Genomic DNA, 26,774 nt, shown 5'->3' with positions numbered 1-26,774 from the left:
TGCTGAAAGAATTTCTTGTGGTTGATTTTTGATTAGAAGGATGAAGGCCTATTTCTTTGCACATGTCTCGGGTGGTGAGTCAGTAGACAGTTACAATCAGAATCCCAATCTCCCATTTCCTGCCAGATAAAGGCTGTTACCCCTCAGTTTCTAAAAGGAAAACCCCCAATTCTCCAGTCTTCATCACCTTTGGTGTTGCTATGTGCAGGAGCATGGTGCTGGTGAAAAGAATGCCATGTGTCTGAATGGGAGAGGGAAGGTTCCCATCAGTGGAGTGAATGGCTTGCTTGTGTCCAGTGGACCTATCAGAGCCACTGGAGAGAAACTTGTTCTGGTGCCATCGCGGGGGTCTCGTCCCCACAAGGAAAGGAGCGTGTTCCGCGGGGTTGAAATTGCTAGGGAGGAGCCACGCTGTTCTGTAGTAGCCATTACCAGTTGATATGGAACCTGAATTTGATTTGATCCCCAAAGAGTGCCTGCTAATAATAGAGACTTTAGAATAGCTGTGTATTGGAACAAAGAGAAAGAATGATAGAAAAGAGATTAAAAATGCCATATAACATGTGCCATAAGCTGAAATGTGGTCCTTGAGTTTGAAAACGTGCTTTTAATTCTAATCATGCCCTGGTTTTTTTGTTGTTTGTTTTTTTTTTAAACATGGTCTGTCTAGAGAATAATTTAAAGCTTTTTGCCTTATTATTTAACATAAATTTGGTGACAGTAAGAGTGGGAAAATGCATTGATCTAAAGCCAATTGTGTATTTCTGTTTCTGTAAACTTTTGATAAAACATACTAATTCCTGTCATTCTATTTTTCTGTTTTCTGTCCACGTGGGAATTTTATTGTAAAAGCAGCATGTCGTGTTCTGAATGGTAGTGATCGGAACATGTGCTCTGACTCCAGGCCCTGGGACTGGCCTTCCTGTGTTTTACAAGAACCTGTAGGCTCTGCCTGTGAGGAGCTGCCAAGCAGGGTCTCCATCCTGGCTCCAGCTCCCCCCCATCCTGATTCCAGCTCCTCCCCATCCTGGCTCTAGCTCCCCCCCATCCTGGCTCTAGCTCCCCCCCCATCCTGGCTCCAGCTCCCCCCCATCCTGATTCCAGCTCCCCCCATCCTGTCTCCAGCTCCCCCCCATCCTGTCTCCAGCTCCCCCCCCATCCTGGCTCCAGCTCCCCCCCATCCTGGCTCCAGCTCCCCCCCATCCTGGCTCCAGCTCCTCCCCATCCTGATTCCAGCTCCCCCCCCATCCTGACTCCAGCTCCCCCTCCATCCTGACTCCAGCTCCCCCCCCATCCTGGCTCCAGCTCCCCCCCATCCTGGCTCCAGCTCCCCCCCATCCTGGCTCCAGCTCCTCCCCATCCTGGCTCCAGCTCCCCCCCATCCTGATTCCAGCTCCCCCCCCATCCTGACTCCAGCTCCCCCCCATCCTGGCTCCAGCTCCTCCCCATCCTGGCTCCAGCTCCCCTCCATCCTGGCTCTAGCTCCCCCTCCATCCTGACTCCAGCTCCTCTCCATCCTGGCTCCAGCTCCCCCCCCATCCTGATCCAGCTCCTCCCCATCCTGGCTCCAGCTCCACCTCCCCATCCTGGCTCCAGCTCCTCCCCATCCTGGCTCCAGCTCCATCCCCCATTCTGGTTCCAGCTTCCCCTTATCCTGGCTCCAGCCCTCCCCCCAGCCAGAGGAAGTTCTCATTGCTCAGGCTTCTGTAACCTGTAGCAACCCCAGACTTACCCCACCCTCCACCTGCTGCAGGCCTGAGGCAAATGAGTCCTGTCAACCTCAGAGTAGTTACTTTTCATCTCTTTTGGGTCACAGTCCCCTTTGAGGATCTGATAAAATTTAATAAAACATTTGCACATATCCTGAGGGGCTGCCTAGAACCCCTGTTCCAGAGCAGGGGCAGGCATTAATGCCCATCTCAAGTCAGCCGAGTTATGGTTCTTTGCCAGGTACAAGGGCAGTGGTCTCTGTGGCCTGGGGACTGTTTCTAATAATAAGCCATTGGGCCAGGTACCAAGAAGGGAAGTGACGGGGTCCTTTTACTGCCCTGGGAAGAACCTACATTTGCTGCCACTATCCACATCCACATGGTTTTGTTGTGTGTTTGTTGTTGGGCAAAAGATTAGGACAGACTTCTCAGTATCCTCTCCCCCCTATTCTTTGGTTCTCCTTTGCTCTGTTTCGCATAATCCCTCAAATTTAATGCAGAATGACCATCATCCTGCTCTCCTGCGCTGAGACTGCCATTGAGGAAGCCCGGACCTCCTCTGCCTCACAGTGACTCAGCAGCCTGGTCTCTCCCACTTTTCATCGAATTTTATCCTAGAAATCAAGCTTTCTAAGTGGAAATCTGCTGACAGTGCTTTTGCTTTCTCCTTACAGCTTGTACCTCCTTTTAAGCCTCAAGTAACATCTGAGACAGATACCAGATATTTTGATGAAGAATTTACAGCTCAGACTATTACAATAACACCACCTGAAAAATGTAAGTAAATCTAGAAGGCAAATGACAACATACCAATATAACCAAAGAAAACAGTCACTTTTTTTATTAGCTATTTTCAAGATCAAATCCCACAATGACTTAGTTCATTCCATTTAAGAATGGAGTTCCCAGTGTGGAAATATAAAGACCGATAGCTGAGAGAAAAGGTTTTTCAGGTGGAAACAATTGCATATGGAAAAATTGTAAACTGAGAATTATAGACTGAATTATAGAGTAATTAGCCCTCACTGTTCTCTAATAGATTCTTTTGCTATCAGCCGAAAGGATTCTGAAAGAGAGAGCCCGCCTGTGTCTCCCACTCACATACCTCCTTCAGAATTTTGCTATTTCTGGTCTTCCGCTTAATAGTTTTAAAATTCACTTTAAATTGAATCACTCTTTTTTACCTACCTTTGTCGTAAGCAATACTATCTGTGAAGACTTAATTTAGTTTGCCAGCAATTTTTGATGCATGTAAATTAAACTATGTATCTATTAAAACTATATGTTCAGGTGCCAGTTCAAATCATTGCTCATACACCGGTATATGCCCCACACTTTGATAAATGTTCTAAATAAGTGGGATTTAATGGAAGAACAAGTTATTAAATATAATTTATAAACATTCTGATATGCTGACATAGGTCTGTATCTGTCATCATTAGTTTAGGACTGAGAATACAATTGAGGCGCAGGGACATTATTTGGGTAGCTAAGAGATTTCTTCAAGTCACACATCTTTTGGCTCACACAATAACATCATGTTGGTTTTTCCTTTTCTTTTCCTTTATGTTATTTCCTATGTTTCTTTTCCACTCTTTCCTTTTTAAAAAGCAGAGGAGTTGATAGTGCTGAAATACACTGAGTATCCCAGAGAGGGAAGACTGAAGCGCAGTGCTGTTCCAACTATGGACGTAGTCAAGAGATTGCAGCATCGAAGGGCAATCTAGGAGTCATTTGTCACTTAGGCCCAGAGTTTTTAATCTGGGGCCCATGGCCTGACAACAAGGGACTGTGAACACCCTGAATTGAAAAATATAATCACGTGTGCATAAGTGCACTTTGCTTTCTTTGGACTTGCAAGAATAACCCCTTAACTTTCATTTTATAAGGGAAGAAATTGAAACCAAAGAAAAATCAAGCTTCCCCAAGTCCCACAGTTAGTGTCAGCCGTAGCCATAAGCAGGACTCACCAGCCTGGCCGAGGCCCAGGTTAAGGTGTGAAACGTCTGTTGCCGAATGCTGCTCGTGGTATGTCACCAGTGCCGAGGCAATGGGCTTCCTTTCTGTCTCGCGTGCCACTGCTAGAATCTTTGAACCTCTGAAGCTTTGAAGACAGGTTAGAAAGTCTGTGGAGTTGTGGGCGAATAGCTGAGGATTGTCTGAGAAGAAACAGTGGGCACTGGCCTTGGCATAGTGTCTGTCTGGCCCCAGGCAAACCAGTGAGCTGTGAATTAGGCCGAGTACTTTCCAACACAGAGCGTTCGCTAGGCCTCGTTGTTCAGCTATGACCTTCATTGTAGTAGTCCGACCACATCAGTGTCCTGCTTAAAACCTTCCAACGGCTTCCCATTGCTCTCCACATCCAAACTGCACACACTGGCTGCCACAGCCCTGCCTGACCTGGGGCCCATCCCCCTCTGTGACCTCATCCTGTTCCGTGTCCCCTCACTGTCCCTGTGTTCCAGCCACACCTGAACACACCATGCCTCACCGTGCCTGGGACTTGGCGCTTTACTTGCTCTCTGCCTCGAGTGCTCTCTTCCCACACATTTGCGGGAGCTGCTCCTGCTTGTTCTCCAGACTCAGCTTAAATGTCACTTGATCAGAGAGCTTCCTGTAACCTTCCAACCTAAAGAACAAAATGCAGCGCATCGAACACCGCCCCCCATCCCTTAATTCTCTACACTGACCTTTACTGGATGATGAATTTGGTGTTTTGCTTACTGTCTGTTTCTCCAACTAGAATCCAGTCGCTCTGAGAAGGACTGAGTGTCTCAATCACTGCTCGCCCCAGCTCTTAGCTAAGTGCCTGGCCCAGGATAGGTAGTCAACAAATATGTATTAAATGAACAAACCAATGATGCTGAGGGCCTGGTGGTTTCAGGGCCTGAAGGAGGCCCAGTTCCTTCCAGATCGTGCAGTTGCCCATCAGCGTGCAGAATTTTGTGTGTTTGGCCTCCCCAGGTGATACCCACAGTGGGCATTGGAAGGTAAGCTCCTAACATGTCTCTGTCTCGCCCTCAGCCTCTTTGAGACAGTTTCCTTTGTTGAATGGAGCTTTTGGCATGGGGAGCCTCCTTTCAGGACAACTGAATGTTGTTTTGGAAGTTATAAACGTAGGTGGGCTCTGTAGAGGCCAAGCCTTGGGTCCATCCATATGTTCCTTCAGAAAGCTGAAAGTAAAATCCCAGTACAGAAGAGGGTGGTAGGGGTGCAAAGCCCGGGACTCAGACCCTGCTTCGCATCCTGGCTCTGCCACTCACTGGCTCTGGAATGTGGCAGGTGAAGCCACCTCTTTAGGAAAGACACTGAGAGTCCTACAGGTTTGGATAACCCTAGTTTTCAGGTTGTATTTGAGCCCCAGATTAACCAGTGTGTGGTGTTTTTCTGTGATCCTCTACATGAGGAGCTATGACTGGCTCAATCCAGGAACGCTGAGCAGAGAGAGTGGGCGTGAATGGAGGGCCACCGCGAAGGGACTGACCGAACACTAACCGATGCTGGGAAGTGGAAGACTAAAATGACCACAGCAAAACAGTTTTAACATCTATCTGAGGAGGAACAAGTCAAATTAAAAGCTTTTTAATATATTCCTCTGTAGCCATCAGTTTCTATTTTTATGAATGACTTGAATTTCAAAGGCCTGTCAAGAAACAGAATCTCTTGGAGATTCAGCTTACCTGCCTTATCCCTCACTACACTCTCACGTGGTGGTTGTCATGAGAACATGAATAAGTATTTTGAGAACTTCTCAAATGAGACGGAAATATCTGGAGTTTTAAGTCACCCGGCATCGTTTCTAGAATATAATCCAGACCTAGTGACTCAGCTCCTTGATCAACAATAGAATGGAACTGAATGTTACAATTGAAGGTTTTTCCTGGCCTGTCACATTTTGTCACTAGCAGCAAAACTCTGTTCTTGAAAGAATATATATTGTTACAGACATGGGTAGTGCTGGATCAGCCCAGTGACTCAGTGTGTTTAAAAGCTAATACAGCTGAGACAAGACTGGATAACAAGCCCGTGCACTCTGCTGACTCCAGGATGGTGTCGGAATCCATCTGGTTGTAGGTCTGGCCGATCTGGTTTGCGGGTGTGGCCCTGAGCGGCCCCAAACTGTGAGTCCAGCAGCGTCACCTGTACCTGACAGGGCACCAATCTGTGGTCGGGAGGGCACTGGACGTGCCATCCTGTCTCCCGATGCAGGGTCCAGAGAGGAAAAGCAGATGGAATCGCTCAGCAGAGCAGTTGGAGGCCAGGCGGGCCCCACGGCCTGTCCTGTGTGGCTCAGCTGGGGGCTCGCTCGGCCCTCTGGCACCAGGCTGCAGCCTGGGCTCCTGCCAGGAGGGGCCTCGGTGGTAGTGAATGCAGCCCTGGGTTCTTCCAGGGCACAGGGCAGCGTTTGTAGTTTGATGGTCCCTGGGTATGTGTTTCCTAGATTCCCTTAAGAAGCAGCCCCAAGGAGAATCAGTGAAACCTGGAGATGTGCTTACATTCCACATGCTCGTCCTTCCTGCAGCTTTGAGCTGCGCCCCGTGAGGAACCACCGTGCTCCTGCCGCTGGCACAGAGGCTTGGTTCACAAAGCCCGCGGTGCTACCATGCGTTAGCAGTGGTCTTCCCACTCGCCACCTTGCTTGTCTAAAACAAAATGGAGTTATTTCTTAGAACAAATCAGCAGTTAGAAAGGCAGAGTATTCCTTTTCTACAAACAGCTGCAGTAACATGCCAGATTGTCCTCGCTGGTGTTAATTAATTGAACAGATTTTGGAATGTGTCGTCTTGCATTATATCCATTAATGATCCTCTGCCTTCCCTCTTACAGAGAAAGAGGATTGCTTTGAGATCTATCCTAGTAGCTTTTCCTGCCATATAATTACATTTGTTAAATGTTCTAAGAAAATCAGGCAACTGACGCTACTTGGATCCACATTCAGACGTTGAACATTCTCTTTTCTTTTTCCAGATGTGTGTTATTTGGGTTTGGGGGGCATAGTTCATGTTCATTATCATCATTGTGCCCTATGACCTCCTTTCAGAGCAGGATTGTATAGATATATAGTCAACTGGGTGTGACAGGCTCTGGCCGGGCTCTTAGCTGTCACGTCATTGTCATTGCCATCTAGTGCCACCCTCCACAGCCCCACCTGCCTGTGCAGCATGGAGGGCCCAGGGGAACTCCTCAGTCCTGCTTCTCCAGACTCACAGCCCTCACAGTGACCAAGTGTGAAAATCAGGAGGGAGCTTGAAGGAGGAAGGGATATAACTAGCTTTAAAGAATATCGAGGTGAGGGCCCTCATATACCTGTGAGATTTAGGTTTCTTTGTATTCAGAAATGTGATGAATTTGTTACTGAAGTGACTCTCTCTTAAGTCTCAGCTACCGTGTAATAACGCCTCCTCCTCAGAAAGGACCTCCCACACCTCCCCCTGTCCTGAGCCTGACCCACCTGGCATGAGGCCTGGTTGCGGCCCAGGAGCCAGATAGCTTCTGCCCGTCTCTGGCTGTACAAGCACCAGGCGTCCTGCCCGTGCCGTCCAGGGCTGTCTGCACGTTCACTGTGCAGAAACACACTCAGCCAAACAAAGCTGTTAGTGGGGAAAACTGTTTCTTTGAAATATGATTGGCACATGTCAGAATATGAACATTAAAATTTCAGCTTTTTCTCGAGATAGTTTTTATACTTTGTGACTGAACAACAGGTATGCCATCTGCAGCTCCTACCATCGTTAGTGGAGCTGAGAATACTGTGGAAAGTGTTTCACCTAAAAGATGCATGTGATTTGCCTGGTACCTCACCAATATTTTCTAATCAGGAGGCAGAGATTTCCCTAAATAATACTCTTCTTGGGAAATGTGTAGTTAAAAGCAGAGAGGCCCTCAGAGGTTTCCAGGGAGCCGGAGCCAGAAATGCTCCCTGATGGGCTGAGTCACACCTAATGCAATGATACTTTCTAGTACATTCGAGGCCACAGATTTTGGTTAGCAGCGTGATCCCATTTCTAGACTCTTCTGTATTAAGAACAGAATATCAAAAAGAAGCACTGTGAGAAAAGAGCAGAAAAGTTCGCTATTATTCAGAGGACCGCAAAGCATCATCCTTTGTTGTGGGCCCGGGTCAGTGCCCCACGATACAGCGGGTCTGGCCTGTGTTCTTTCTCCCAGTGCATGAAATTGATGATCCCTGGAGAGGCTGGAAAATGGAAGAGTTGGTAATGTACTTCCTTTATGTATTTGAGGAAATGGAATTGTTTTGCTTGACGAAAAGAAGCCTGGGCATTTGAAAGACTCCCTACTCACTTCATTGTAGGACAGCATGCAATCAAATGTACTTGAGTAGAGTGGGAGATTTCAGGGGATGCCTCCCCCACAGACAGTGCCCTGGAGGGCGGCACCAGGGCCTTTGCCGAGTCCAGAGCAGAGCACAGGGAATAGTGTAGATTGCGTGAGGGAACGTGTGAGCACAGACAAGGAAGAGCATCCTGTCATTGTGGGAATAGTGATGGGAAAAGGTTGGGAGCCATTGGTAATCTTTCAAACTCAGGAAAAGAGGAGACATGAGAGACAGGAGCAGCTTAAATGTAAACAGCCTGTTTCCCTGCTTTCAAGTCTCTTGTCTCTTCTTGCTATTTGTTTCCTCGTGAATTAGTACTTAGATGCTGACAACTTTCCCTCTTTATCTATTCTCTTTATTCTAGTTTAAAGTTTTATCATAGGAAAACTGGGAAGGGCGAGTGAAGGCAGATAGTAGATAAATCATGTAAAATCTTAAACATGTAATCAAGGACGCCAGTGCAATGGAATCATATGAAGCTTTATTTTTCAATCACACCTAAAGCACCATGAAGAAGAAATGCAAGCATTTGAAGACAGTTGATACTGGATTCCAGATAGACAGCTCGGGTGCCTTTGAGTCATTGACTTCTGTCATTTTGATGTGCACTTTCATGAAATTCAAGGTTATTGAAAATTGTTCCTTCTAATTTAAAAAAAATCTTGTTTTCTTCAATAGTATTTTTTCACAGTTTTTTATTGAGTCTTACAAAGCTGGTGTCTCGAAGGTGATGATTTGATAATATTATTTCTTCATAGACCATGGGTTTGAAAATGAGATAATTTTGAAATAAGTTTAGTGACTGTATGTTTTGTTCAGGATAAACCATGTTTCTGAGTGGTTGCGTCGGTTCCTCTTTATTATCATAGAAGTTAGAACTGTACAGACCAGACAGAATGTTGTCAAAAACAAATGTGACGTTAAAATAGCTGTTTCCTGCCCACAGATGATGAGGATGGTATGGATTGCGTGGACAACGAGAGACGGCCGCACTTCCCGCAGTTTTCCTACTCTGCAAGTGGACGCGAATAAGTCTCTCATTCTGCTACTTCACTGGCATCTTAGATCTATTCCTGAAAACGGTTCCCGGACACCACACCAGTCCTAGCTCTCACAAACAGCAGCAGCGCCTTCAGACATCCCAGACCGATCCAGGGTCTCCACCCCTCACCACCTCTCACCCACATGAGAACACACATATACGCAAATACACTCCACTTTTCGTTTGTGCATGAAATTGTATCTCAGTCTAAGGTCTCATGCTGTTGCTGCTACTGTCTTAACTATTATAGCAACTTTAAGAGGTAATTTCACAATCTTCGGAAGTCATGAGCCCACCATGATTCATTTGTGCACCGATTGTCATCTTTTGATCTTTTAGTTTTTGTTTTTCCCTAACAGTGAAGGATAAACGAGATACACTGATTCTAGGTACAATTTTTTTTTTTAACTTTCTAGAAGAGAAATCAAAAACTAATTAGACTAAGAAGATTCAGTTTATAACTCAGAACAAGCGATTGTGGAAGGGTGGTGACGTGCATGTACAAGAGTTCAGTAACGCGTGTCAGAGCCGCGCCGGAGGTAGGCGTGTGTCAGATCTGGCTGAGAATCACTAGGAAGCGCTTGAGAGACGGACTGAACATCTGTTGAGATCCGTATAAATCCCAGTATATACATATGCGAATGCCTGTCGCTGGGTACCGCAGAGGAAGCCTGGGATCTTATTTGGACGTCCAGATTTCATGGGCAGTCATGGGCAAACGGACATGGTTCTACCAAGGAAGGAAGCAAGCATATGCACAGCAGACGAGCTCACTTACAGGGTCGATGATAGAATTTGCACCAGAGAGCATTTTTTTCCCTGTGCTTGGAAACCTCTTTTCCATTATTAATATTTATCGCCTCTGATGGCTGAAGAATGTAGACAGGTATAATGACCCTGCTTTTCACCAAAATTTGTACACCAGGGTAAACAGGTGTTTGCCTTCTTGTTTTAATTTTTACTTTCAGTTCTCTGTGAGTTAGCTTTTTCTCAGATGTTAAAACTTTGAATGTCCTTTTATGATTTTGTTTATATTGCAGTAGTATTTATTTTTTAGTGATGAGAATTGTATGTCATGTTAGCAAATGCAGCTCCAACTTCACATAAACTAGACTTACTGCAGTTTATTTTGACCCATGTGCGAGGAATGTACACACCGATGAGAATCACGCACTTTTTCTCCTACGTGAAAAATTTTTGATGAGGCTCTGAAATTGTACATATTGGTTAGAATTTGGCTTTGGGAGAAGAGATACAGTCATCTAACCCCTTGGCACTAAACATGAGAAAGTCCCCAACTAGCCATGCCAAGGGGTTAATGAAACAAATGGACGTTGATGTTTGCTCACTTGAGAATTGAGATGTTATGACAGCCCGGCAACATAATGGAATGAAGACAGTTGAGACCCGAATGATGATAAAAGTGAACTTTACTTGGCAAAATGAACACATCTTGAGTACTTGCGAAGTAGGCAGTAAAGGATAAGAACCGGGTGTGCTTATTCTGATCATGGTACATTAATCGCTGAATTAAGCCATCAGGGAAACAAAACAAAAGAACACCTCCAACTTTTCTTTTTCTGTCTATACTCATGTCCCCAGATCCCACCATTTCTCACTGAAAGGGGACATGTATGCAAACCTCATCTTCCTCCTTCCTCAGTGACGATCTTCAGATGAAACCCTTTGGTGCTAGGAGCTGACATTTCCCCAAGCAGCCGATGAAGTCCAGGGGCTGGGCGCCTTCCTGCGGCGAGAGGGAGGCTGTCCGCTCCGTGGGGTGACCATGGAGATGTATTTTAGTTACACTATCCGACAGCTCCCACATGGAAGACTACAGTATGACGTAGTATCCTGATTGCATTGTCTGAAAGAGCATGTGACTTTCTCAGTAGGATGAGTCCTTTATATGCAGATGTCTTAGCCTCTTGATGCTGGGAGTGTGGATTTATAGACATGAAACCACTGCTGGCAGTGGGTGGACCACTGGGACCGACGGGGGGTTACAGGGCATTTTACTAAGGCAGCTAAGACATATTCAGACATAGATTTTATCCTAATTTTTCATATCTCTACCCGAGTGAAGTTCATCCTTAATATAGGAAGTTATGGTAGCAAATGGTAGTTCATTCTTAAACTTACACATGTCGCTCAACTTTTTGTTGTTGTTTATTTTCCACTTGGAATTATGTTGAATGTTTCACTTTGACAAGAAAGTAGACTAAAAGGTATGTCTTGTAAGTTGTCTTGCATTCATTTTATAAAAAAGAAACAGGTGAGAGGAAGAGAAGAAAGCTGAGGCTGGCCGATGATCACAGCGTTCATTCCTTTAGGAAGAAAGTGTGACACTAAGCACATCGATAGCTTTTTTTTTCTTCTTCCATATCTTAAGGTGATTTCCATGACCTTGGCCAAGGACTCCTGCGTCCTAAGGATTAATGACAGAGTTGACAGGGCCCCGGGCTGGCCACTCCTCACAGCTGGCTCTCAGTCCCCAGCCAGTGTTGGGGCTCAGTCACTTATCCCCTCCAGGATTCCGTTAGTGTCACCAAGGTGTTTTCTTGGCTTAGATTTTTGAGAAACCCTTCCTTTCACTCCCAGATCTCGATCAGCTGGCATAGTGGAATAATAGAAAAACAGGAATAGGGGTAGGAGATAGCTAAAACTTCCCTTGTGTCTGCCCATAGCTGTAGCTTTGGATTCTGGCAGATGGAAAGGCCTAAAACTTGGAATCATTTTATCAGAACACAGTTCAGACATTGCGGACTCCATCTTGAGCTGACTGTCATGAAGTCTGCCCTCTTGTCGTCTTGGAGGAAACTGGCCATTTCTGCTTGGAGTTTCGGCATGGTCGCTCACAGCTTTGCTTTCTACACTAATCACATAGCATTATTCCAGTATTGTTTTCCATCGCCCATACCTGATTTCTGGCTTCTTAAAGCTGACTGTTCTTGCAGGGGCCACTTGCTTCTCCTAGAGTACAAAAGTAAGGGTCTTCCTTACTAACTGCAGGGTCTCTATATTACACCTCAGTGTACACACTTTGCTGCTACTGTTTGTACTGTCTTCAGTAGAATTTCCTTATCTTGCTCCTGGTAGTGCATTACAGGCAAGCATGAAATGTAAAGTATTTATTTAAATAAAAAGAAAACCTCTAAATTGGTAATTGAATTACCTTCCTGTAGCTTTATAGTTTGTGACATTTCTTGACCTTGCTAGTTCTTTCATCAGATCCGCGCAAGACCTAGTCATCTGGTTAAGGATTTTAAGCAGACGCAACTACGAACCCAAGAAACTGTATTACTATTACTGTTGGTCATACGAAAACTGTTTATTTCCTTAAGTATATGACCCACAAGGATGTGAAATAACTACAAGAAACTGTTTTGTACACTGTACATCCTTAGTATTTTTACACGTATATAATAGGGGTGCACATTATTTTCCTTCGTACAGACAGCTTAAATAAAGCACTATGGCAATCTGCTACTTCTCTGTTTATTGTTGTGGGATGTGGTTCTGTAATCTCAGAAAATTAAATACTCTTTTCTGAAAAAAGAAAAGAAAGATTTTTAATAGCTCCACCTCGTGTTAACTTAACCCTGTAAAAAATGTGACAGGAAAATATGTAAATTTCTTGTAGCTCAAAACACATGCAGGATTATTTTATTACTTCAATAAAATGGCAATGGTGCAGTTGTACAAACTCTGATGAAGGGCTACGTCCACAGGGGGAGATGCTGACCTCCCAGCACTGGGTGTCGGACAGACCTGCTGTGAAGCCAGGGACGGGAGAGGTCTCCTGGGAGTTCCGTGAAGACCCTAGTAACCTTCACACCAGATGGTTTGCACCCAGAATTCTTAAGGAGAGTAGCTCACTAGTTATGTCTTCCTGATCATGTGTTGCTCTGCATACTTCCTTTCTGAGAATATATTTTTAGAACTTCATGGCAGATTAACAAACTTAGACGTGGGTAATAGAGGGGTAAGATGGTTGGACTACAATCTGATGGACCTAGAGTCATTTTGGATGGGGCCTTTTTCTGATTTTACCTCATAAACCTCCTATTGTAGAAACTTGGCTTTGCTCCTGTGACTAAGCCAGAGAGAGGAGTGGCTTTGGGACCAAAGTTAGTCAAGCATGTATGTGTATGTCACACAGCCAAATTCGAGGGCATTCTTACATGTGCTCTTCTCTCAAAACCACTGGGGTTGACAGATCCAGGAGACTAAAATAAAGTGACCTCTATAATTCTTTCAAGGTGCTATTTTTAGAATATTGTATAATTTATTTACTGTATTCCTAAAACAATTAGGGACAATTAACCTATCTTATGTGACAGCCTTTATGTCTAGCACATTTGATGAAATCAAAAACTTCTGACTCAGAATAGAAGTTCTACTCTTTCAGGCTTGAACCTTTTCATGCTCAAGAGACTCTAATGGTCTTTGCATGTGTATCATCCCACCGCCTCCGAAGCCTGATCCACCTGCCGTGATGCTGAGAGGCCTTGATGGGGATGATGGTGACAGATCGCTGGCCAGGGACAACAGCCTGAGGTCAGGGATGTGCCCCCAAGGCAGCCCTGCCTTTAGTGTTCCATTGTCATCTTCAAAGACAACGCAACATTTCAATGCCCATTTTTATTACTTTTAAGCATTTGAGGGCTTAACTGTGTATAGTTGAAATACTATTTTAAACTAAAATGATGTGTGTACAGATATCCGATAGAACTTTGAGAAATGTTGTAATTTCACTAAATACGTTTTTAGGTTCCTCTCAAATACTGCATATTGAAGAAGAAACGTGACACCACCCAGCCAGAGATGCTATTTCGTCTGTTTTTTGTTGTTGACAGAGTGGAGAGAATAACGCGTCATGCTTCCTGCTGTCTCCTGACTGTGCACAAATTAGCAGGACGATAAATTACGGAGTCTTATCGGACGTTGATTAGAGGCAAAGTTGAAGGGTGATATGTAGATCAGAAAGAGGGAAAGAAACATGAATGGCAGGGAAAAAGAGTGTGGTTCTTAATACCCTTTGGCCTAGTTGATATATGTGCCTTTTTCGTGTGTTTTGTTCATCACTACAAGGTAAAAAGTAAACATTGCAATTCAAGTCTTTAAAAAGTTCATTTATTGGAATCCATATGTGTAACATAGCATACAAATGAGCAGATTTAAAAATATAATAACTTCAAGCCATTTCTGGAAACATACACCAGGAGGTCTCCTCGTCTAGTGTCAGACGTCAGCTCCAGCTCGTCTCTCGTGCAGGGACCGCTCAGCCTCAGACGTGGCGATGACGGGGCAGCCCACTGCCCTGTGAGGCGGGGGCCACCGGAGTCGCGGTGCATTGTGACATATTACGTGCAAATCAGATGAATGTAAATATCTCTTTGTAAATCATTTATTTCACTGTTTCATCCAGGTCAGCAATCAGATTGTGGCATGCTGGGTAACTGGAAAAAAATGATAATAAAAAGTAAGTTTAAATAGATCCTCCTCCTCCATGTGATTTGTCTTCTCACTGGTTTAGTTAACTCTTCTCCATTTTTGGAGAAAAAAATTCCTTTGGCTAAAAATGTAGACGTTGTATGTAACCCAACTGTATGGAAAGTTTATTCCTCATCTTTCCCGCAGATCATGTGGGACTAGAAGGTGAACTGTGTTGTTTTAATGTGTTAAGTCAGAAAACAACTTGTATTGCAGACATCTGTGTGTCTCCTAAAAAGAGCAGTCTGGTGACAGCATGTGGCTAGAGAGCCATCTCTTCCCCTGTCCAGTTAAGGAGACACTTGATTCGTGCCAGTGACTGAAAATCACAGCGAGGGCAGCGAGAACAGTGGGAGTTAGGCCGAGTGTCCCTAAGAAATTTGTTGTGAGACAATACACACTGAAACCTCCAAACTTTTAGCAGACAACTTCCTGTAACATATAAAGACATTTTCTGCAATTGAGGATTTGGTACACGGGGTCTCTTAGTTTTAAACAGGTAAAACTGTTTCAGAACTAGCTCATGACAGTTGGGTTGGGGAATCACAAGTTAGGAAAACACTGGCTGGCGGGCTGTTCAAATGAATGGAAACCACATCGGGAAGGGATGTCAGAAACTGCTGGGAATAGTAGTAACGTTCCACAAAACATGTCTGAAATACCTGCTCTTTACTTTGTGGGAGGATGAGTAAGACCACAGGCCTTGCCCTCCAGAGTGTAAAGTCCCTGAGATGAAAGGGACTAGACAGAGGCCTAAGACGGTATCTTGCAAATCCCAGTTTTCACTGCAGCAGATAATTGGAACGCAACATAGGCACAGGCCCAGCCTGGTCTCTGTTTAGAGGGGCATGGTCTTCATGAAAGACAAGGGCGCCCTGCAGGCCCCTGAGTTAGGATCAGAGGGAGGGCGCTTGTCAACCCAGTTTAAGCCATGATTTCTTGTTGAGGATTTCCAAGGCGGGACAGTGAGTGAAACCGAGATCAGAATTCACGCATGAAAAATACGAAAATCAGCCTGTTGCCGTTTTAAAATGAGACATGGTAATGTTACACTTCAAGTAGATTTCCCAGTGTGTGTGAGATACTGACCATGACAGTTTAATGCATGAGTCTGAGTAGAATGGCTTTGACACAGAGCAATCGTAATATGTGTGCAGCCCCATCTCACACTGAACACGTGGGGTCTACAGCAGGAGCCACTGCGTCGCGGGAAACGTGTGGTGTATGCGTGCCGTCCTGGGAGAGCTGGAGGTGGAGCAGACGTGGGTGCACCCTCTTCCTTCGAGCCCACAGGGGCTTGTGTTCTCCGGGCCCCTCCTGACTGGGCCGCAGGGAGCCCACCGCGCCCCAGGGCCCTGCCTTGGCAGAAAGGGTTTCCCTTCTGTCTTCAGTGTGCTACTCGGCAGAGGCTGCCACCAGCTCGATTCCACCCTCAGACGCCGGGTCTCCATCTAGAGCAGCTCTGCCTTCCAGTCTCCATGGAACTGACCCAGTGCAGTTTCACCAAATGACTGGCTTCCATCACCCTCCAGCTCCAGGCTCCTGCGGGCGGGCTGCCTGGTGACCTGGGTGCTCTACATAGAGTGGCTTGCTTTCTGACTTTAGGCACTCAAGGATGTCTTTGAATGGGAGGATAAGCATACACCGCACCGGGCACATTTCAAAAGAAAAATGTAGCACACCCGTAACTTGCACAATACAGAACAGTGGGAAGGGCCTGGAGGTGATGGAACTGGGGAACAGCAGCATTTCCCGTGACGGCCCTCGGTGTGGGTTCCAGGGCCATCCAGGGCCAGCATCAGCTGATCTCCCTGCTGGCACGCAGACCACTCGCTGAAGCCAGTGACCCCCAGCTCCCGTGTGTCAGGACTGACACAAACGGACAGGCGGGAGTCCCCCGAATTTCTCTCCTGTAGCAAACCAGCTGTCATTTCCCCTCCACAGTTTTATGTTTTATTTGGTTTGGGTGCAAAGCCTTCTATTCACCCTCACTTTTATATTATATACTCACTGCTCAGTCCCCAGTGCCTACAAGTGCCCGACCCCTGGTGACATTCAGTAACTGTGAATGAATGAATGAATGCATGACCCTATTACGTCACTGTTTTGTCTGCTTCACACAGTATTATGTTAGCCTCGGCCTGCTGAATCTTTAGAAAAGAACATTGCTCAGTGCTCTCTCTGTCCTATCGTATGTCAGAGACAGAGTAGCTTTAGTTACTGCCCACCTCTGGCTTCTCTGCCATCACTTCTCGGGGATCCTGGCCTCGCTTATTTCCAGGAAGTTGGTTCCTTCGTCCACACCGCGGGGTCACAGTGTGGCTATGCAGGAAGGATGAGGAGGCGTGTGCCAGTGGGACATCAGCCGTCTGAACTGTGGCTTGAACCCTGACCTACCATCTTCCCTTCCTTCTGCCTTTCAGTTTGCCACCAAGGCCCCTGGCTGTGGCCCTGTGGTCGTGTGGTCACATCTGCAGTTGTCTGCAGCTGCCCTCCAGGTGAGAGGAGGGCCCACAGGGCACCCCGGCAGCTGCTCTGAAATGGTCTACAGATGACATAGAAGCCCCCATCAGCAAGCCTGCTCTTGCCTACCCACTTTCTTCGTTCTCATTTTAAATCCTAACAGAGCCTTCTCTCCACAAGCCCTGACTTTTGTGTCTGATTTATTTCTGAAGTTTGACATTAAATTCAGAGTTTCAAGAAGAGGTCCCTTTCAATGACCTCAACTGCTCCACAAGCGACCACCATGCTGTAAGGTCCAGCTGAGTCTTTTCTGCTGCTTTGTCCCCAAGCCTGTGCCCGGGGCATCATGGCAGCCCCTGGGCTGCTCACAGGAGGAGCTCCCAGCCTCAGCCAGAACACGTCTCCACCCCAGCCTCACAGCAGCCCCTGCAAATGAAATACCCCTCCTTCCTGCTCTCCCCCTCACTCATGTGCAGTTTGTTTCTGTGTGGCCAGCTCAAAAATGGGCCTTGTCCGTGGGCCTCTGGCAAGAAAGCATCTATTTTTAACCGGAGAGGGCAGGACCCCTCCGCCCACCTCCATCTGGGGCATTTCAGTGCTTGCCCTGGGCTGACAGAGCTCCGGGGAGGCCCAGCACGGCCCTGGCTGTGGCTCCCCCAGCCCAGCCCCGCGAGGGGACAGAGAAGCCTCCTTCCCATCAGTATAGGCAGCTGCGCCTTCCATGCAGCCTTGGCCCAGGGAGTGAACACCAGTCTCTCTAGAAGTGACTTTCCTACCCACTTACTTCTCAGTTCTCTTCATCTCACCTTTCAGGGCCTTATTTTTCTATCGGTACAAAAAGGATGTTGTTAGACAATTATCCAAGTGGCCCTTTCATGCCTACAATGATCTCAGTGGGGACGCTGCTGGCTTCAGGTCACGGGTAATGCGCGGGGCTCCCTCTTAAAGGGAAGCTGGCTCTATTATTAATTTTTTTTAAAATCAGAAACCAGGGCTTTGAACCTAAGCAATTGGACCTCAAACATCCAGGCTCGTTAACGCTGTCCTGACCAGCTTCCTGAAAGAGCACGTAAGCAGGCAAGTTTGCATTTGTGGGGTAAAGCAGGAGTCAGACTGGGCAGGCAACCTGGAACCAACAAGCCAAGGGAACAACGGGTGGTCACCGATGTATTCAGGAGGCAGGTGCCCACACCAGCCCTCTAGAGAACTCGTGGAAGCGTGGCCTTCAGATGTGACTGCTGACCTGTGAGAAGGCTTGGGGTCCACACCTGTGAGAAGGTTGTCCTTCCCCGTCCACGGCAGGGCTTGGGGTCCATGCCTCTGAGCCAGTCGAGTCCTGTGACCCCCAAGAGACAGAAACTCTGGCTGAGGCCCTCACCTGCTCTGGGCACAGCCTTTCTTGGAATCTGGCTGTTGCCAGCTGCAGAGCGGGCAGGAGTTCACGGCAAGGGCACAGGCCCCAGCTATTCACTCTTCCCTCCCAGCTGCCGGCTGGGCCGCGGACGATGAAGACCCTGCGGCAGCTAGAGTTCAAAGCCCCGTTTTCCCCAGACTCCTGGCCCGGATTTGCTGCCTCTGGGCTCCAAACAAGAACAAGCACTGTAGAAGCCAGAACAGTGAAAAGGTAGAGGCAGGAAAACAGCGTCTTGGGACCTGCGACTTGGGACTGGACCTGGGGCTGTGACGTGAGCGGAGGCAGGGAACCCAGTGCCCAGACGGGAGGGGTCAGACTGAGAGGACACCCACACCCAGGGCTGGCATGCTGCCATCTCTCCTCCCCGGAGCTCACTCAAGCAGAGTTCCCTCTGCAACTCGCGGGAGCCCGAGTGTGTAATCTTCCAGCTTTCTAGAATCCCAGAAGTCATCGGAGCTCCTCTGCACATGGGCAGGTGTCTGTGTTTTACATGAACCATGTTTCCATAGTAAATAGATTTTAAGAATTCCCAAAGGACAGACAGTGTCACCAACAGCAGAGAGTGGAGCGAGCCTCTGGCTGCCTCATGTTTGAAAGCGTTAAAAATAAAGACAACATTGACATTTGGGGTTGTAATGTAACGGAATTACAGTCTTTTAAAGGCAAGAACCACTTATCTACACTACATGTAATATTCAGTGTTTTGTTCACTTGTCTAATTGGATTAAAATATTTAGCTCCCTTTAAAATCTTGATTGTGAATTTATATTGCAAAATGCAATGTCTGACTCGGGAAGCAATAAGTGCAGCAAATGTATCTGAAGCGATATAAAATTCCAGTTTATTTTTCTTCCATGAGTTTTCTTCTGAAATTATTCACTCTTGGACAAAGTGAACTGTTAACGGAAGAGCAAGTTTGGCTTAAATGAAGCCGTGTATGCTTTTCAATAATAATTACGCACAGGACCTTCAGTTAAAAAACAAAAAGTTAAACCATGCTCTTTCAGTTGCTTGGGAAGTTTCTCTGAGGTCGTAAGACCCATATGTTAGAAATGCAGCGCTAGAGGTCTTATGTCATTCTTTAAAAACACTCAGGCAACGGGGAGTTAATGACATTTTAGCTGCATATGTTCAAGTTTATTTAAAAAAATATGCAAGTCACTTTGGTTGACAGTGTCTTGTACACAGTTTTGAAAGAATCAGGGCAAACTTTAACAGAGTCAGTTTTTATTTGAAAAATATTTTCTGGGAATGTATCAGTGTTTATTTTTGAGACTGACAATTCGGGTGAAAATCAGGATAAAAACAAAAAAACAACAATTTGGTTGAAATCAAATTGTTTGTTTTCATCTATTTGGAATTCTTTCCAAAAAATCTTGGTTCAGGAGGACGCTTTTTAATTTATTTTATTCAATGTATTTCCTGTTCTATTTCACCATCTGTCTTCCAGGTAACTAACTTCGCAGAAGCTCCTATGTCAGCTGAGCGAAGTCCCCAGGGTTCAGGGAGGGACGCAAAAACCCTGCGAGCACCTCCAAGCAGGCCTGGTGTGCAGGAGCGCCCCCTTCCGCTGGCCCCCAGCCCCACAGGGCACTTTGAGCCCATGTTTCTGAAGCCACCCTCTTCCCGTCGCTCCAGGTCACACGCGGGCCTTTCTTCCCTTCGTCGTCTTCTGGGTCTTTGTTTCTTGTGGTTTGCAGCGCTTTTCCACGAGTCCTTTGGCGCAAGGAGACGATGTCCATGATTTTGAACATAATCACATATGGCTGCTGGATCCGCACACAAGTTTAAATCAAATTAGAAAGTAAATTCACTGCCAAAAATACTCAAAAGTCATAGGGCCAACTGATTAATCACTGGTAAGTCAGTTTCAGATGCTGTTTTTTAAACCGTAGAAGTGAATCATCTGAAGGGACTAAAAAGCAACCCTGTCCAGACTGAACACGGGACAGGACCAGCCTGTTGAAACGGTGGCTATCAGAAAATGAAACTCAGCTGAAACCATATTCATCACCAAAGAAACATACAAACAAAATCAGATTGATGTATAAACCAGTCCTCTAAGTGGACAGATAATTTCCGTTCTTTTTCATCTCTCAGATGCCATTCTCCCCAAGGAAGACACTAATTCCCTCACCAGCTGGCACCACCCTTCCCGGCCAGATGTTAGAGCCCCAGGCGCTGGGTCACAGACCCCTGACCTGGCTCCAGCTGCCAGGCCTCGCCTGACCTCTCCTGGGACCCTGGACACCAGTCCAGTACTCCCCCTGCTGGGGTGCCTCCCAGCTGCTGCTCAGGGGAGGCCCGACACAAAGACACTGGCCCTGCAGACAGATGCAGGGGAGTCGAGTCTAGACTAAGGCCGGGTTAGTGCTTCCCCGTCTCTGTCTCTCCACAAGGACTAGTGCAGCATCTCACGAGTGAGGCAGGGGATTAATAAAGCCATTGTTTTTCAGTCGGTCTTAAACTAAGAACAAGTCAAAAAAGGAGATGAGCTTAGTAGTCAGCGCCCTGAGCAATGAGCACTGGGTCAGGCCCGGGGTTGGCCCGCTCTCACCAGAGTGGCTCTCACCCCAGCAGCTTTTAAGGGCAAGATGGGAATTCTCACGGCCAAAAATATCACTGTGGCATAATTACAACGATGACCAGCTCCCTCTGCCAGACATGTTGTACATGTTTCAGAATTTAAGCAGAAACAATTTAGGAGAATAAAGCCTTCTAAATGGGCTCGATGCTTCCTGTCAGAGGCCACAGGCCAGCCCCGAGCCCTGTCACCTGCGTCAGGGCACAGGCTGGGTTCACAGGAGCACATGAAAGGGACGTGACTCAGTTTCCAAGCAGGTGCCCAGGCCAGAAAATATCCATTCTCCTTTGGGTATTAGGTAGACAGAGCTTTTTAGAGTTTGACATGCAAAATTCAGTGACTCTGCTTAGTTCATCCAGGCGGAGAGCATGGAAGCCTGCGGATGAAGCATCCCTAAACCAGGACGAACCTGGGAAACCAGGAGTGTGGCTGGTCACTCTAGAACCCTCAGGAGGCCGTGCCCTCTGCAATACCTGCGGGATAAACAGCCCTACCCGCATCAAGGGCTCACTGTAAGCCAAGCTCACAATTCAAGTTTACTCCACGGCTGAAGTAGGTCTGACGCCAGGTTGGGTGGGAAGAGTAGGCCTTTGGTTTCAGCAATCAGCAGAGCTTGCAAACCTGGGTCCCTGCCTCCTCTTTGAACACTAGTATTTGCTACTGAAAGCCAACAGTTCCTCTACCAAACTTTGTTTGTCGTGTTCATATTAAAATAACTCCAAATGTAACATGTGCATCTGAAAGACCCCTTTAGAGATGAGCCAGATTGGCCCATATCAGAGAGCAGAGGATGGTCAAATCATTTATGTCGCTTCAGGCAAAGGAAGAAAGGCCTGCTCGTTTTTCTGAGGATTTTCTGAGGTTTGGGTTTTTTTTTGGTTTTAAATGTATTTCACGAAAATTTTGCAGTCCATGTGGTAATTACCAGATTTTTTTCAGCCCTGGAAGAGGCTTCTAAGCATGAACGGTCCAGGGTAAGATCTGAGTGGGCTGTAAGGTAGGCAGATGGGGAGTTAAAAGGAAAACCCCAAATGAGAATGATCTGATCCAGAGCTGAGAGGGAACTGCCGTGTGCTTGGAGCTTGTGGAGAAGACACCCCACAATCCGCTCTTCAGTAGTTCCTGGCTTTTAGAGGCCGGAAGACTTACTCACGTCATGTCCCTCAACCACACATGGCAGGAACCCAGTCACCTGCCTGGAGACCCACCCAGTGTCCCGACCTTTGGTTGGCACCACGTACGCCTCCCACAGGACTTGCCCAGTCAGATTCCGGCCCAGGTGAGGGAGGGGTGCCTGAGCGTGTCTGAGAAGCAGGGGAGAGAGGAGTGGGCATTGCCACCTCGGAGCTGGCTTCTGCCTTCCCAGGACTCCTCCCGGGGCCTTCTCAAGTTTTAGGAGGAGAGAGGAAAAGAAAACCCTGATATTTCTTCAGCAAGAGACCCTGCCGAGCACCTCACAGCTGTCCTCGTTTCACGACCATGACCCAGTGTGTTAGAATGTAGACTCCTGGGCCTTGATCCCAGAAGGGCTGCCTCAGTGTGTGTGAGGACAGGCCCCGGAATCCACGTTCCTTTTATCTGCTTAGAAGCGTCCAGATGGCTGTGGTGCAGGGTACATGGCTTGGACTGAGGGCAGCGTGCACCATCCCTTCCCTGTGAGCAGCTGCGGAGGCACTGGGGACAGGACAGGTGTGTCCCCGTCGCCAGGCGTTAATCCAGTGACTGGCATGGGGTGGCGGGGTGTTCACTTACTATCTGTGGAACAAATGAGTACTTTGCAGAGGATGTGGTGGGCTGAGTGGGAAAAATCACTCAGGAGGTAATGGCTCCCCATACCCATTCAGCATGTGGTCATTTTGAAGGGACAATGAGAGACAAGTGCTCATCCTTTTCATTTCCAGATGCGTTTTCCCATGACTCATTCCCAGCACGACAGTGTGACGTCCCCCAGGCACTCACAGGGCACCTGGGTGCAATCCTAATTAAAGGCTAAGGCCACGCAACCCATCTACCACCTCATTATGCTAACACATTGCTTCCGGGGCCAAAAACTGCAGCTTCTCTGACAGGAGGAGAAGCAATTTAAAAAAAAAAAAAAAGGGGTTTTATTCCATATTCCAAACTCACTTCAACCCTGTCTTTCCTCAATTATCCCTGCTTATGGCCCCAGGTCTAACCCGAACAGGGAAAGCCTAAGCCATGGAATGAGACTTAGGTTTCATTTCACTGTCCCTACCTGCCAGCTATAAACACTTGTTTGAGCCTCAGTTTCCCTATCTATAAAACGGAGACTGATCAATCCTGAAGGCTTGTTCAATGGTCAAGGGAGTTACTGCATGTTATATATGTGACACTGCTAGGCTCTCTGCAAGAACTGGAAATCTTAGCTCAACTGTCAGTCAGCTAATTTAGGACAAGACTCCTGCCTTCCAGTCACAATGACTCCCCTCACTGGGAGCCTCTCGTTCCTCAACCAATTCAAACCTCCAGGGGCAGTTCAAAGCCAGCCTCCTACAAGCCTCCTGAGGACCGTAGTACACCCCACTTCACCCCTACAGGCCCCCTCCTCCCGCACCCCTGGCTGCGGTGCCTGCCGGACACAGCTCAGCTCTCGATTTGGCTCCCTAAAGAGGACAGGCCTGCAGCCCATGGGTCTCGATGCCCCATTGTGTCCAGCAGTTCTCAGGATCGTCCTCCTGCCTTATGAGGTGAGGAACGTGATCACTCTTCTAGTTAAGATGCAGCTCTGCAGGCAGCCACATGCAGACCCCAGTGCGTCCCCAGCGAGGGAGTTCGCCCTGAGGACTCGCACCCCAGCCCTGGGTTTGCACAGTACCTGGGATCGCAGACGTCCCACCTCTTCCGACAGGCTCTGCCTCTCCAGCAGGAGCTGGTTCTGCTTGTTGAGCAGCTGCACCAGTTGCTGGGCTGTGGCCTGGCTCTGCTTGTCCAGCTGTTTCAACCTGGAGGAAAATCCATGGCAGAATGAGACATGGGTCCTGAGAACTGAGAACAATGGGCTTCCGAGTGAAGGAGGACGATGGCTCACTTCACTCCTTTCACTGTGTCCCTTTGTTGGTGTATCTGGGGTGTGCCTGACAGTGAACTTTAGGCTGTAAGTCTAGGGCGATTCCAATGTGCGAGGCTTCGCTAGCAGTGGCCTTGGAACACATTTGTTAAGTTGAATGTGAAAAGAAATCAGCAGCCTTCGTAATCAGAAAACACACAGATAGGGCGGATGGGTGGCTCAGTTGGTTAGAGCGTGAGCTCTGGGCAATGGGGCTGCCGGTTTGATTCCCACATGGGCCAGTGAGCTGTGCCCGCCACAGCTAGAATGAAGTCAATGAGCTGCCGCTGAGCTCCCGGATGGGTCATTGGTTCGAGCGCGGGCTCTCAACCACAAGGCTGCCGGTTGGACTCCTCGACTCCTGCAAGGGATGGTGGGCTGTGCCCCCTGTAACTAGCAACGGCAACTGGACCTGGAGCTGAGCTGAGCCCTCCACAACTAACATTGAAAGGACAACAACTTGACTTGGAAAAGTCCTGGAAGTACACACTGTTCCCCTTCCCCAATAAAATCCTAAAAAAAAAAAGAAGAAGAAGAAGAAGAAAGAGAGAGAGAGAGAGAGAGAGAGAAAGCGAGAAAGCGAGAAAGGAAGGAAGGAAGGAAGGAAGGAAGGAAGGAAGGAAGGAAGGAAGGAAGGAAGGAAGGAAAAGAAAACACAGATAAGTTGGATAAGTAAAAAAACTAAAAACTTAAACTCACAGAGGTCAAAGATGAGGGGCCTAAATGCCACCATTGTTCAGTTGGAAACATCTGGAGCAGAGGCCCGCCCTGGCTGGGGAAGTGGGTGAGGGATGATGGAAACACTAGACTAAGGGTTTTCCATTATTAATCTCTCAGTCACAAGCTCCAGCGTCGCTGACCAGATGTCTTTAAAGATCCTAAATTTGTCATTCTACTAATGGGCTCTCCTCTCCAGACTTGCTAATTCACTCAAACTATTATCCTCATTTGTCCACAGACGGCTTCCTACAGCCAGTAGCACACACACCCGTGGAAATATAGGCGTGGATTAAATTTAGAGTTGAACTACCCGGAACTAACTGTTCTGGAAAGAAGTTGGAGGTGTCATACGGCCTTCCTCACAGTTCTTTCCACCAAAAGCACCAACAGTGAAATTAACTTGTGTTTTCCCAAGATAAGGATTTGAAAAGCACAGGATGCATTTCAAACTCCAGGCTCGGTGTCCAGTAGCTAGCCACAGACCTCGAAGCCAGTTCTGCAGACCCCGGCCTTAGGCTGCCCTTACTTCAAGTTCCCCTGCAGGTGTTTCTGGAGGGCTGTGAGTGCAAATAAACATCTACCCGAACAGAGATCCGGACCTTACGGGTGGGCAGGCCCATTTACTGAAAATCATGCAGCATCAGGAGACAGGTAAACCTGCTTTCTGGGAAACCTAACAACAGGCTGGTATTTGACTCACGCCCTCCCTACATTCTCTTGCCAACGGCTTCCCAGATGGCACCCACCTCCTACGCCTGCTGCCCTTCTCGACCTCGGACGGATGGATTTTGCGGGCGTCTCAGTTTAAACTGCCCCAGAAGGCGCACTTATTGCCACTCCCGTGCCCACCTGTCCCCTTCTCCGAACACTCTGTGGGCTCCCGGTTCTCAGTCACACCGGGGGTTTTGCTACTGTTCCTCTGGTTTGTTCCTCGCTTGCACCAGTAAGACGCGAAGAAACTGGACCCCGCGGCGGCACCGAGCAGGCACTGCGCATGCTCACACAGCCGCGGGGGCCTCAGGTGGGCCGCGCCCTCGAGCCTGCTGCTGCCTGCTGGTCCTGGAGGAGGAGCGTTAAGGACCAAGGGCACGACTTGGTTCTTCCTTCTGTGTCTGCGGCTGCTCAGGGTCGGTGCATGTCCCCGAGCCTGGGCTGCGGTCGGCCCTGTCCAGCCTCCCAGCTCCCGGATCAGGCTGGGGCAGAACCACACAGCAAGGACGCTCCATCCAAGTGGGAGTCCTCCAGCTTCTGTACTGTGTCAATGACAGTAATGTCCTCCTGGTCCCAGTTACACATCCTCTGATCTTGGAGGAAGAAAAAGGCGGTTTCCTCTGGTGAAGCCATGGCATTGCAGCGCTAGGAAGCCCAATCTGCCCCCACCGCCGCCCATCACAGTCTCAACTGGAAATCGTTTTTCCTGAGAGCACAGTCTCAAAACCACCCCAATGGCATCAGACCAAAGAGAAGTTTTCCTGCACTACCTCCTGGGCAGGTAGCACCTGGGAGAGGCAAGCACATCCTGAGCGACAGAGAGGCTGGGCCAGCCGGCTGGCCGTTGGGTGGAAGGCTGGGGGTCTGGGGGTGGGGGGAGGGCATGGCCATTCTGCCCAGGTCGGCCCCCTGACAGATGCAGGCAGACACCACTCATGTGCACGGTAGTCTGCTGTCCAGCACTAGAGTGGGTCCCATTGAAGATGCAGAGATGAGAACAGCCGGTTTCTTTGAGAAGCAGACAATCTAATGCTTGGCTTTTTAAATCAGATGATAAGCACCCTCATTAGCACTTGAGCTCTCTAAACCCTTAGGTGCCTTTCCCCCTCCGATTAAGTCGTGGGTGTGGAGAGAGCCACAGGCTCAGAACTACTGAGGCAGCAGCCCACTGGCTTCGAGCTTGCTCGAAACAAATGGAACAGAATCATGACATAATTAGATGATCCCATGA

The 26,774-nt window shown here is 47.8% G+C and overlaps 2 protein-coding genes across 9 annotated transcripts in view; one reads left to right on the top strand and one right to left on the bottom strand.

Moving 5' to 3' along the window:
* Window positions 1–14,588, top strand: part of AKT3 (AKT serine/threonine kinase 3) — a 253,836-nt gene extending 239,248 nt beyond the window's left edge. For all 4 annotated transcript variants that reach the window (XM_088799111.1, XM_088799113.1, XM_088799112.1 and 1 more), the window contains 2 exons: window positions 2,384–2,486; window positions 8,993–14,588. In XM_088799111.1, coding sequence (XP_088655237.1) covers window positions 2,384–2,486; window positions 8,993–9,078 — 189 coding nt within the window. In that variant the 3' untranslated portion in view covers window positions 9,079–14,588. The remainder of the gene's footprint in view (window positions 1–2,383; window positions 2,487–8,992) is intronic.
* SDCCAG8 (SHH signaling and ciliogenesis regulator SDCCAG8) overlaps window positions 14,209–26,774 on the bottom strand; it is a 211,348-nt gene continuing 198,782 nt past the window's right edge. For 2 of the 5 annotated variants that reach the window (XM_074316832.2, XM_088799109.1), the window contains 2 exons: window positions 23,882–24,008; window positions 14,209–20,230 (listed from right to left, as the gene is read on the bottom strand). In XM_074316832.2, coding sequence (XP_074172933.2) covers window positions 19,934–20,230; window positions 23,882–24,008 — 424 coding nt within the window. In that variant the 3' untranslated portion in view covers window positions 14,209–19,933. Of the gene's footprint in view, window positions 20,231–23,881; window positions 24,009–26,774 lie in introns of those variants that run through there. The other 3 variants (XM_019746823.3, XM_088799110.1, XR_002138627.3) reach the window with 2 other exon arrangements.

Source organism: Rhinolophus sinicus, chromosome 6, assembly GCF_057876585.1.
Source record: "Rhinolophus sinicus isolate RSI-liver-muscle chromosome 6, RSI-T2T, whole genome shotgun sequence".
Taxonomy (NCBI): domain Eukaryota; kingdom Metazoa; phylum Chordata; class Mammalia; order Chiroptera; family Rhinolophidae; genus Rhinolophus; species Rhinolophus sinicus.
This window is presented reverse-complemented; position numbering and strand designations above follow the sequence as displayed.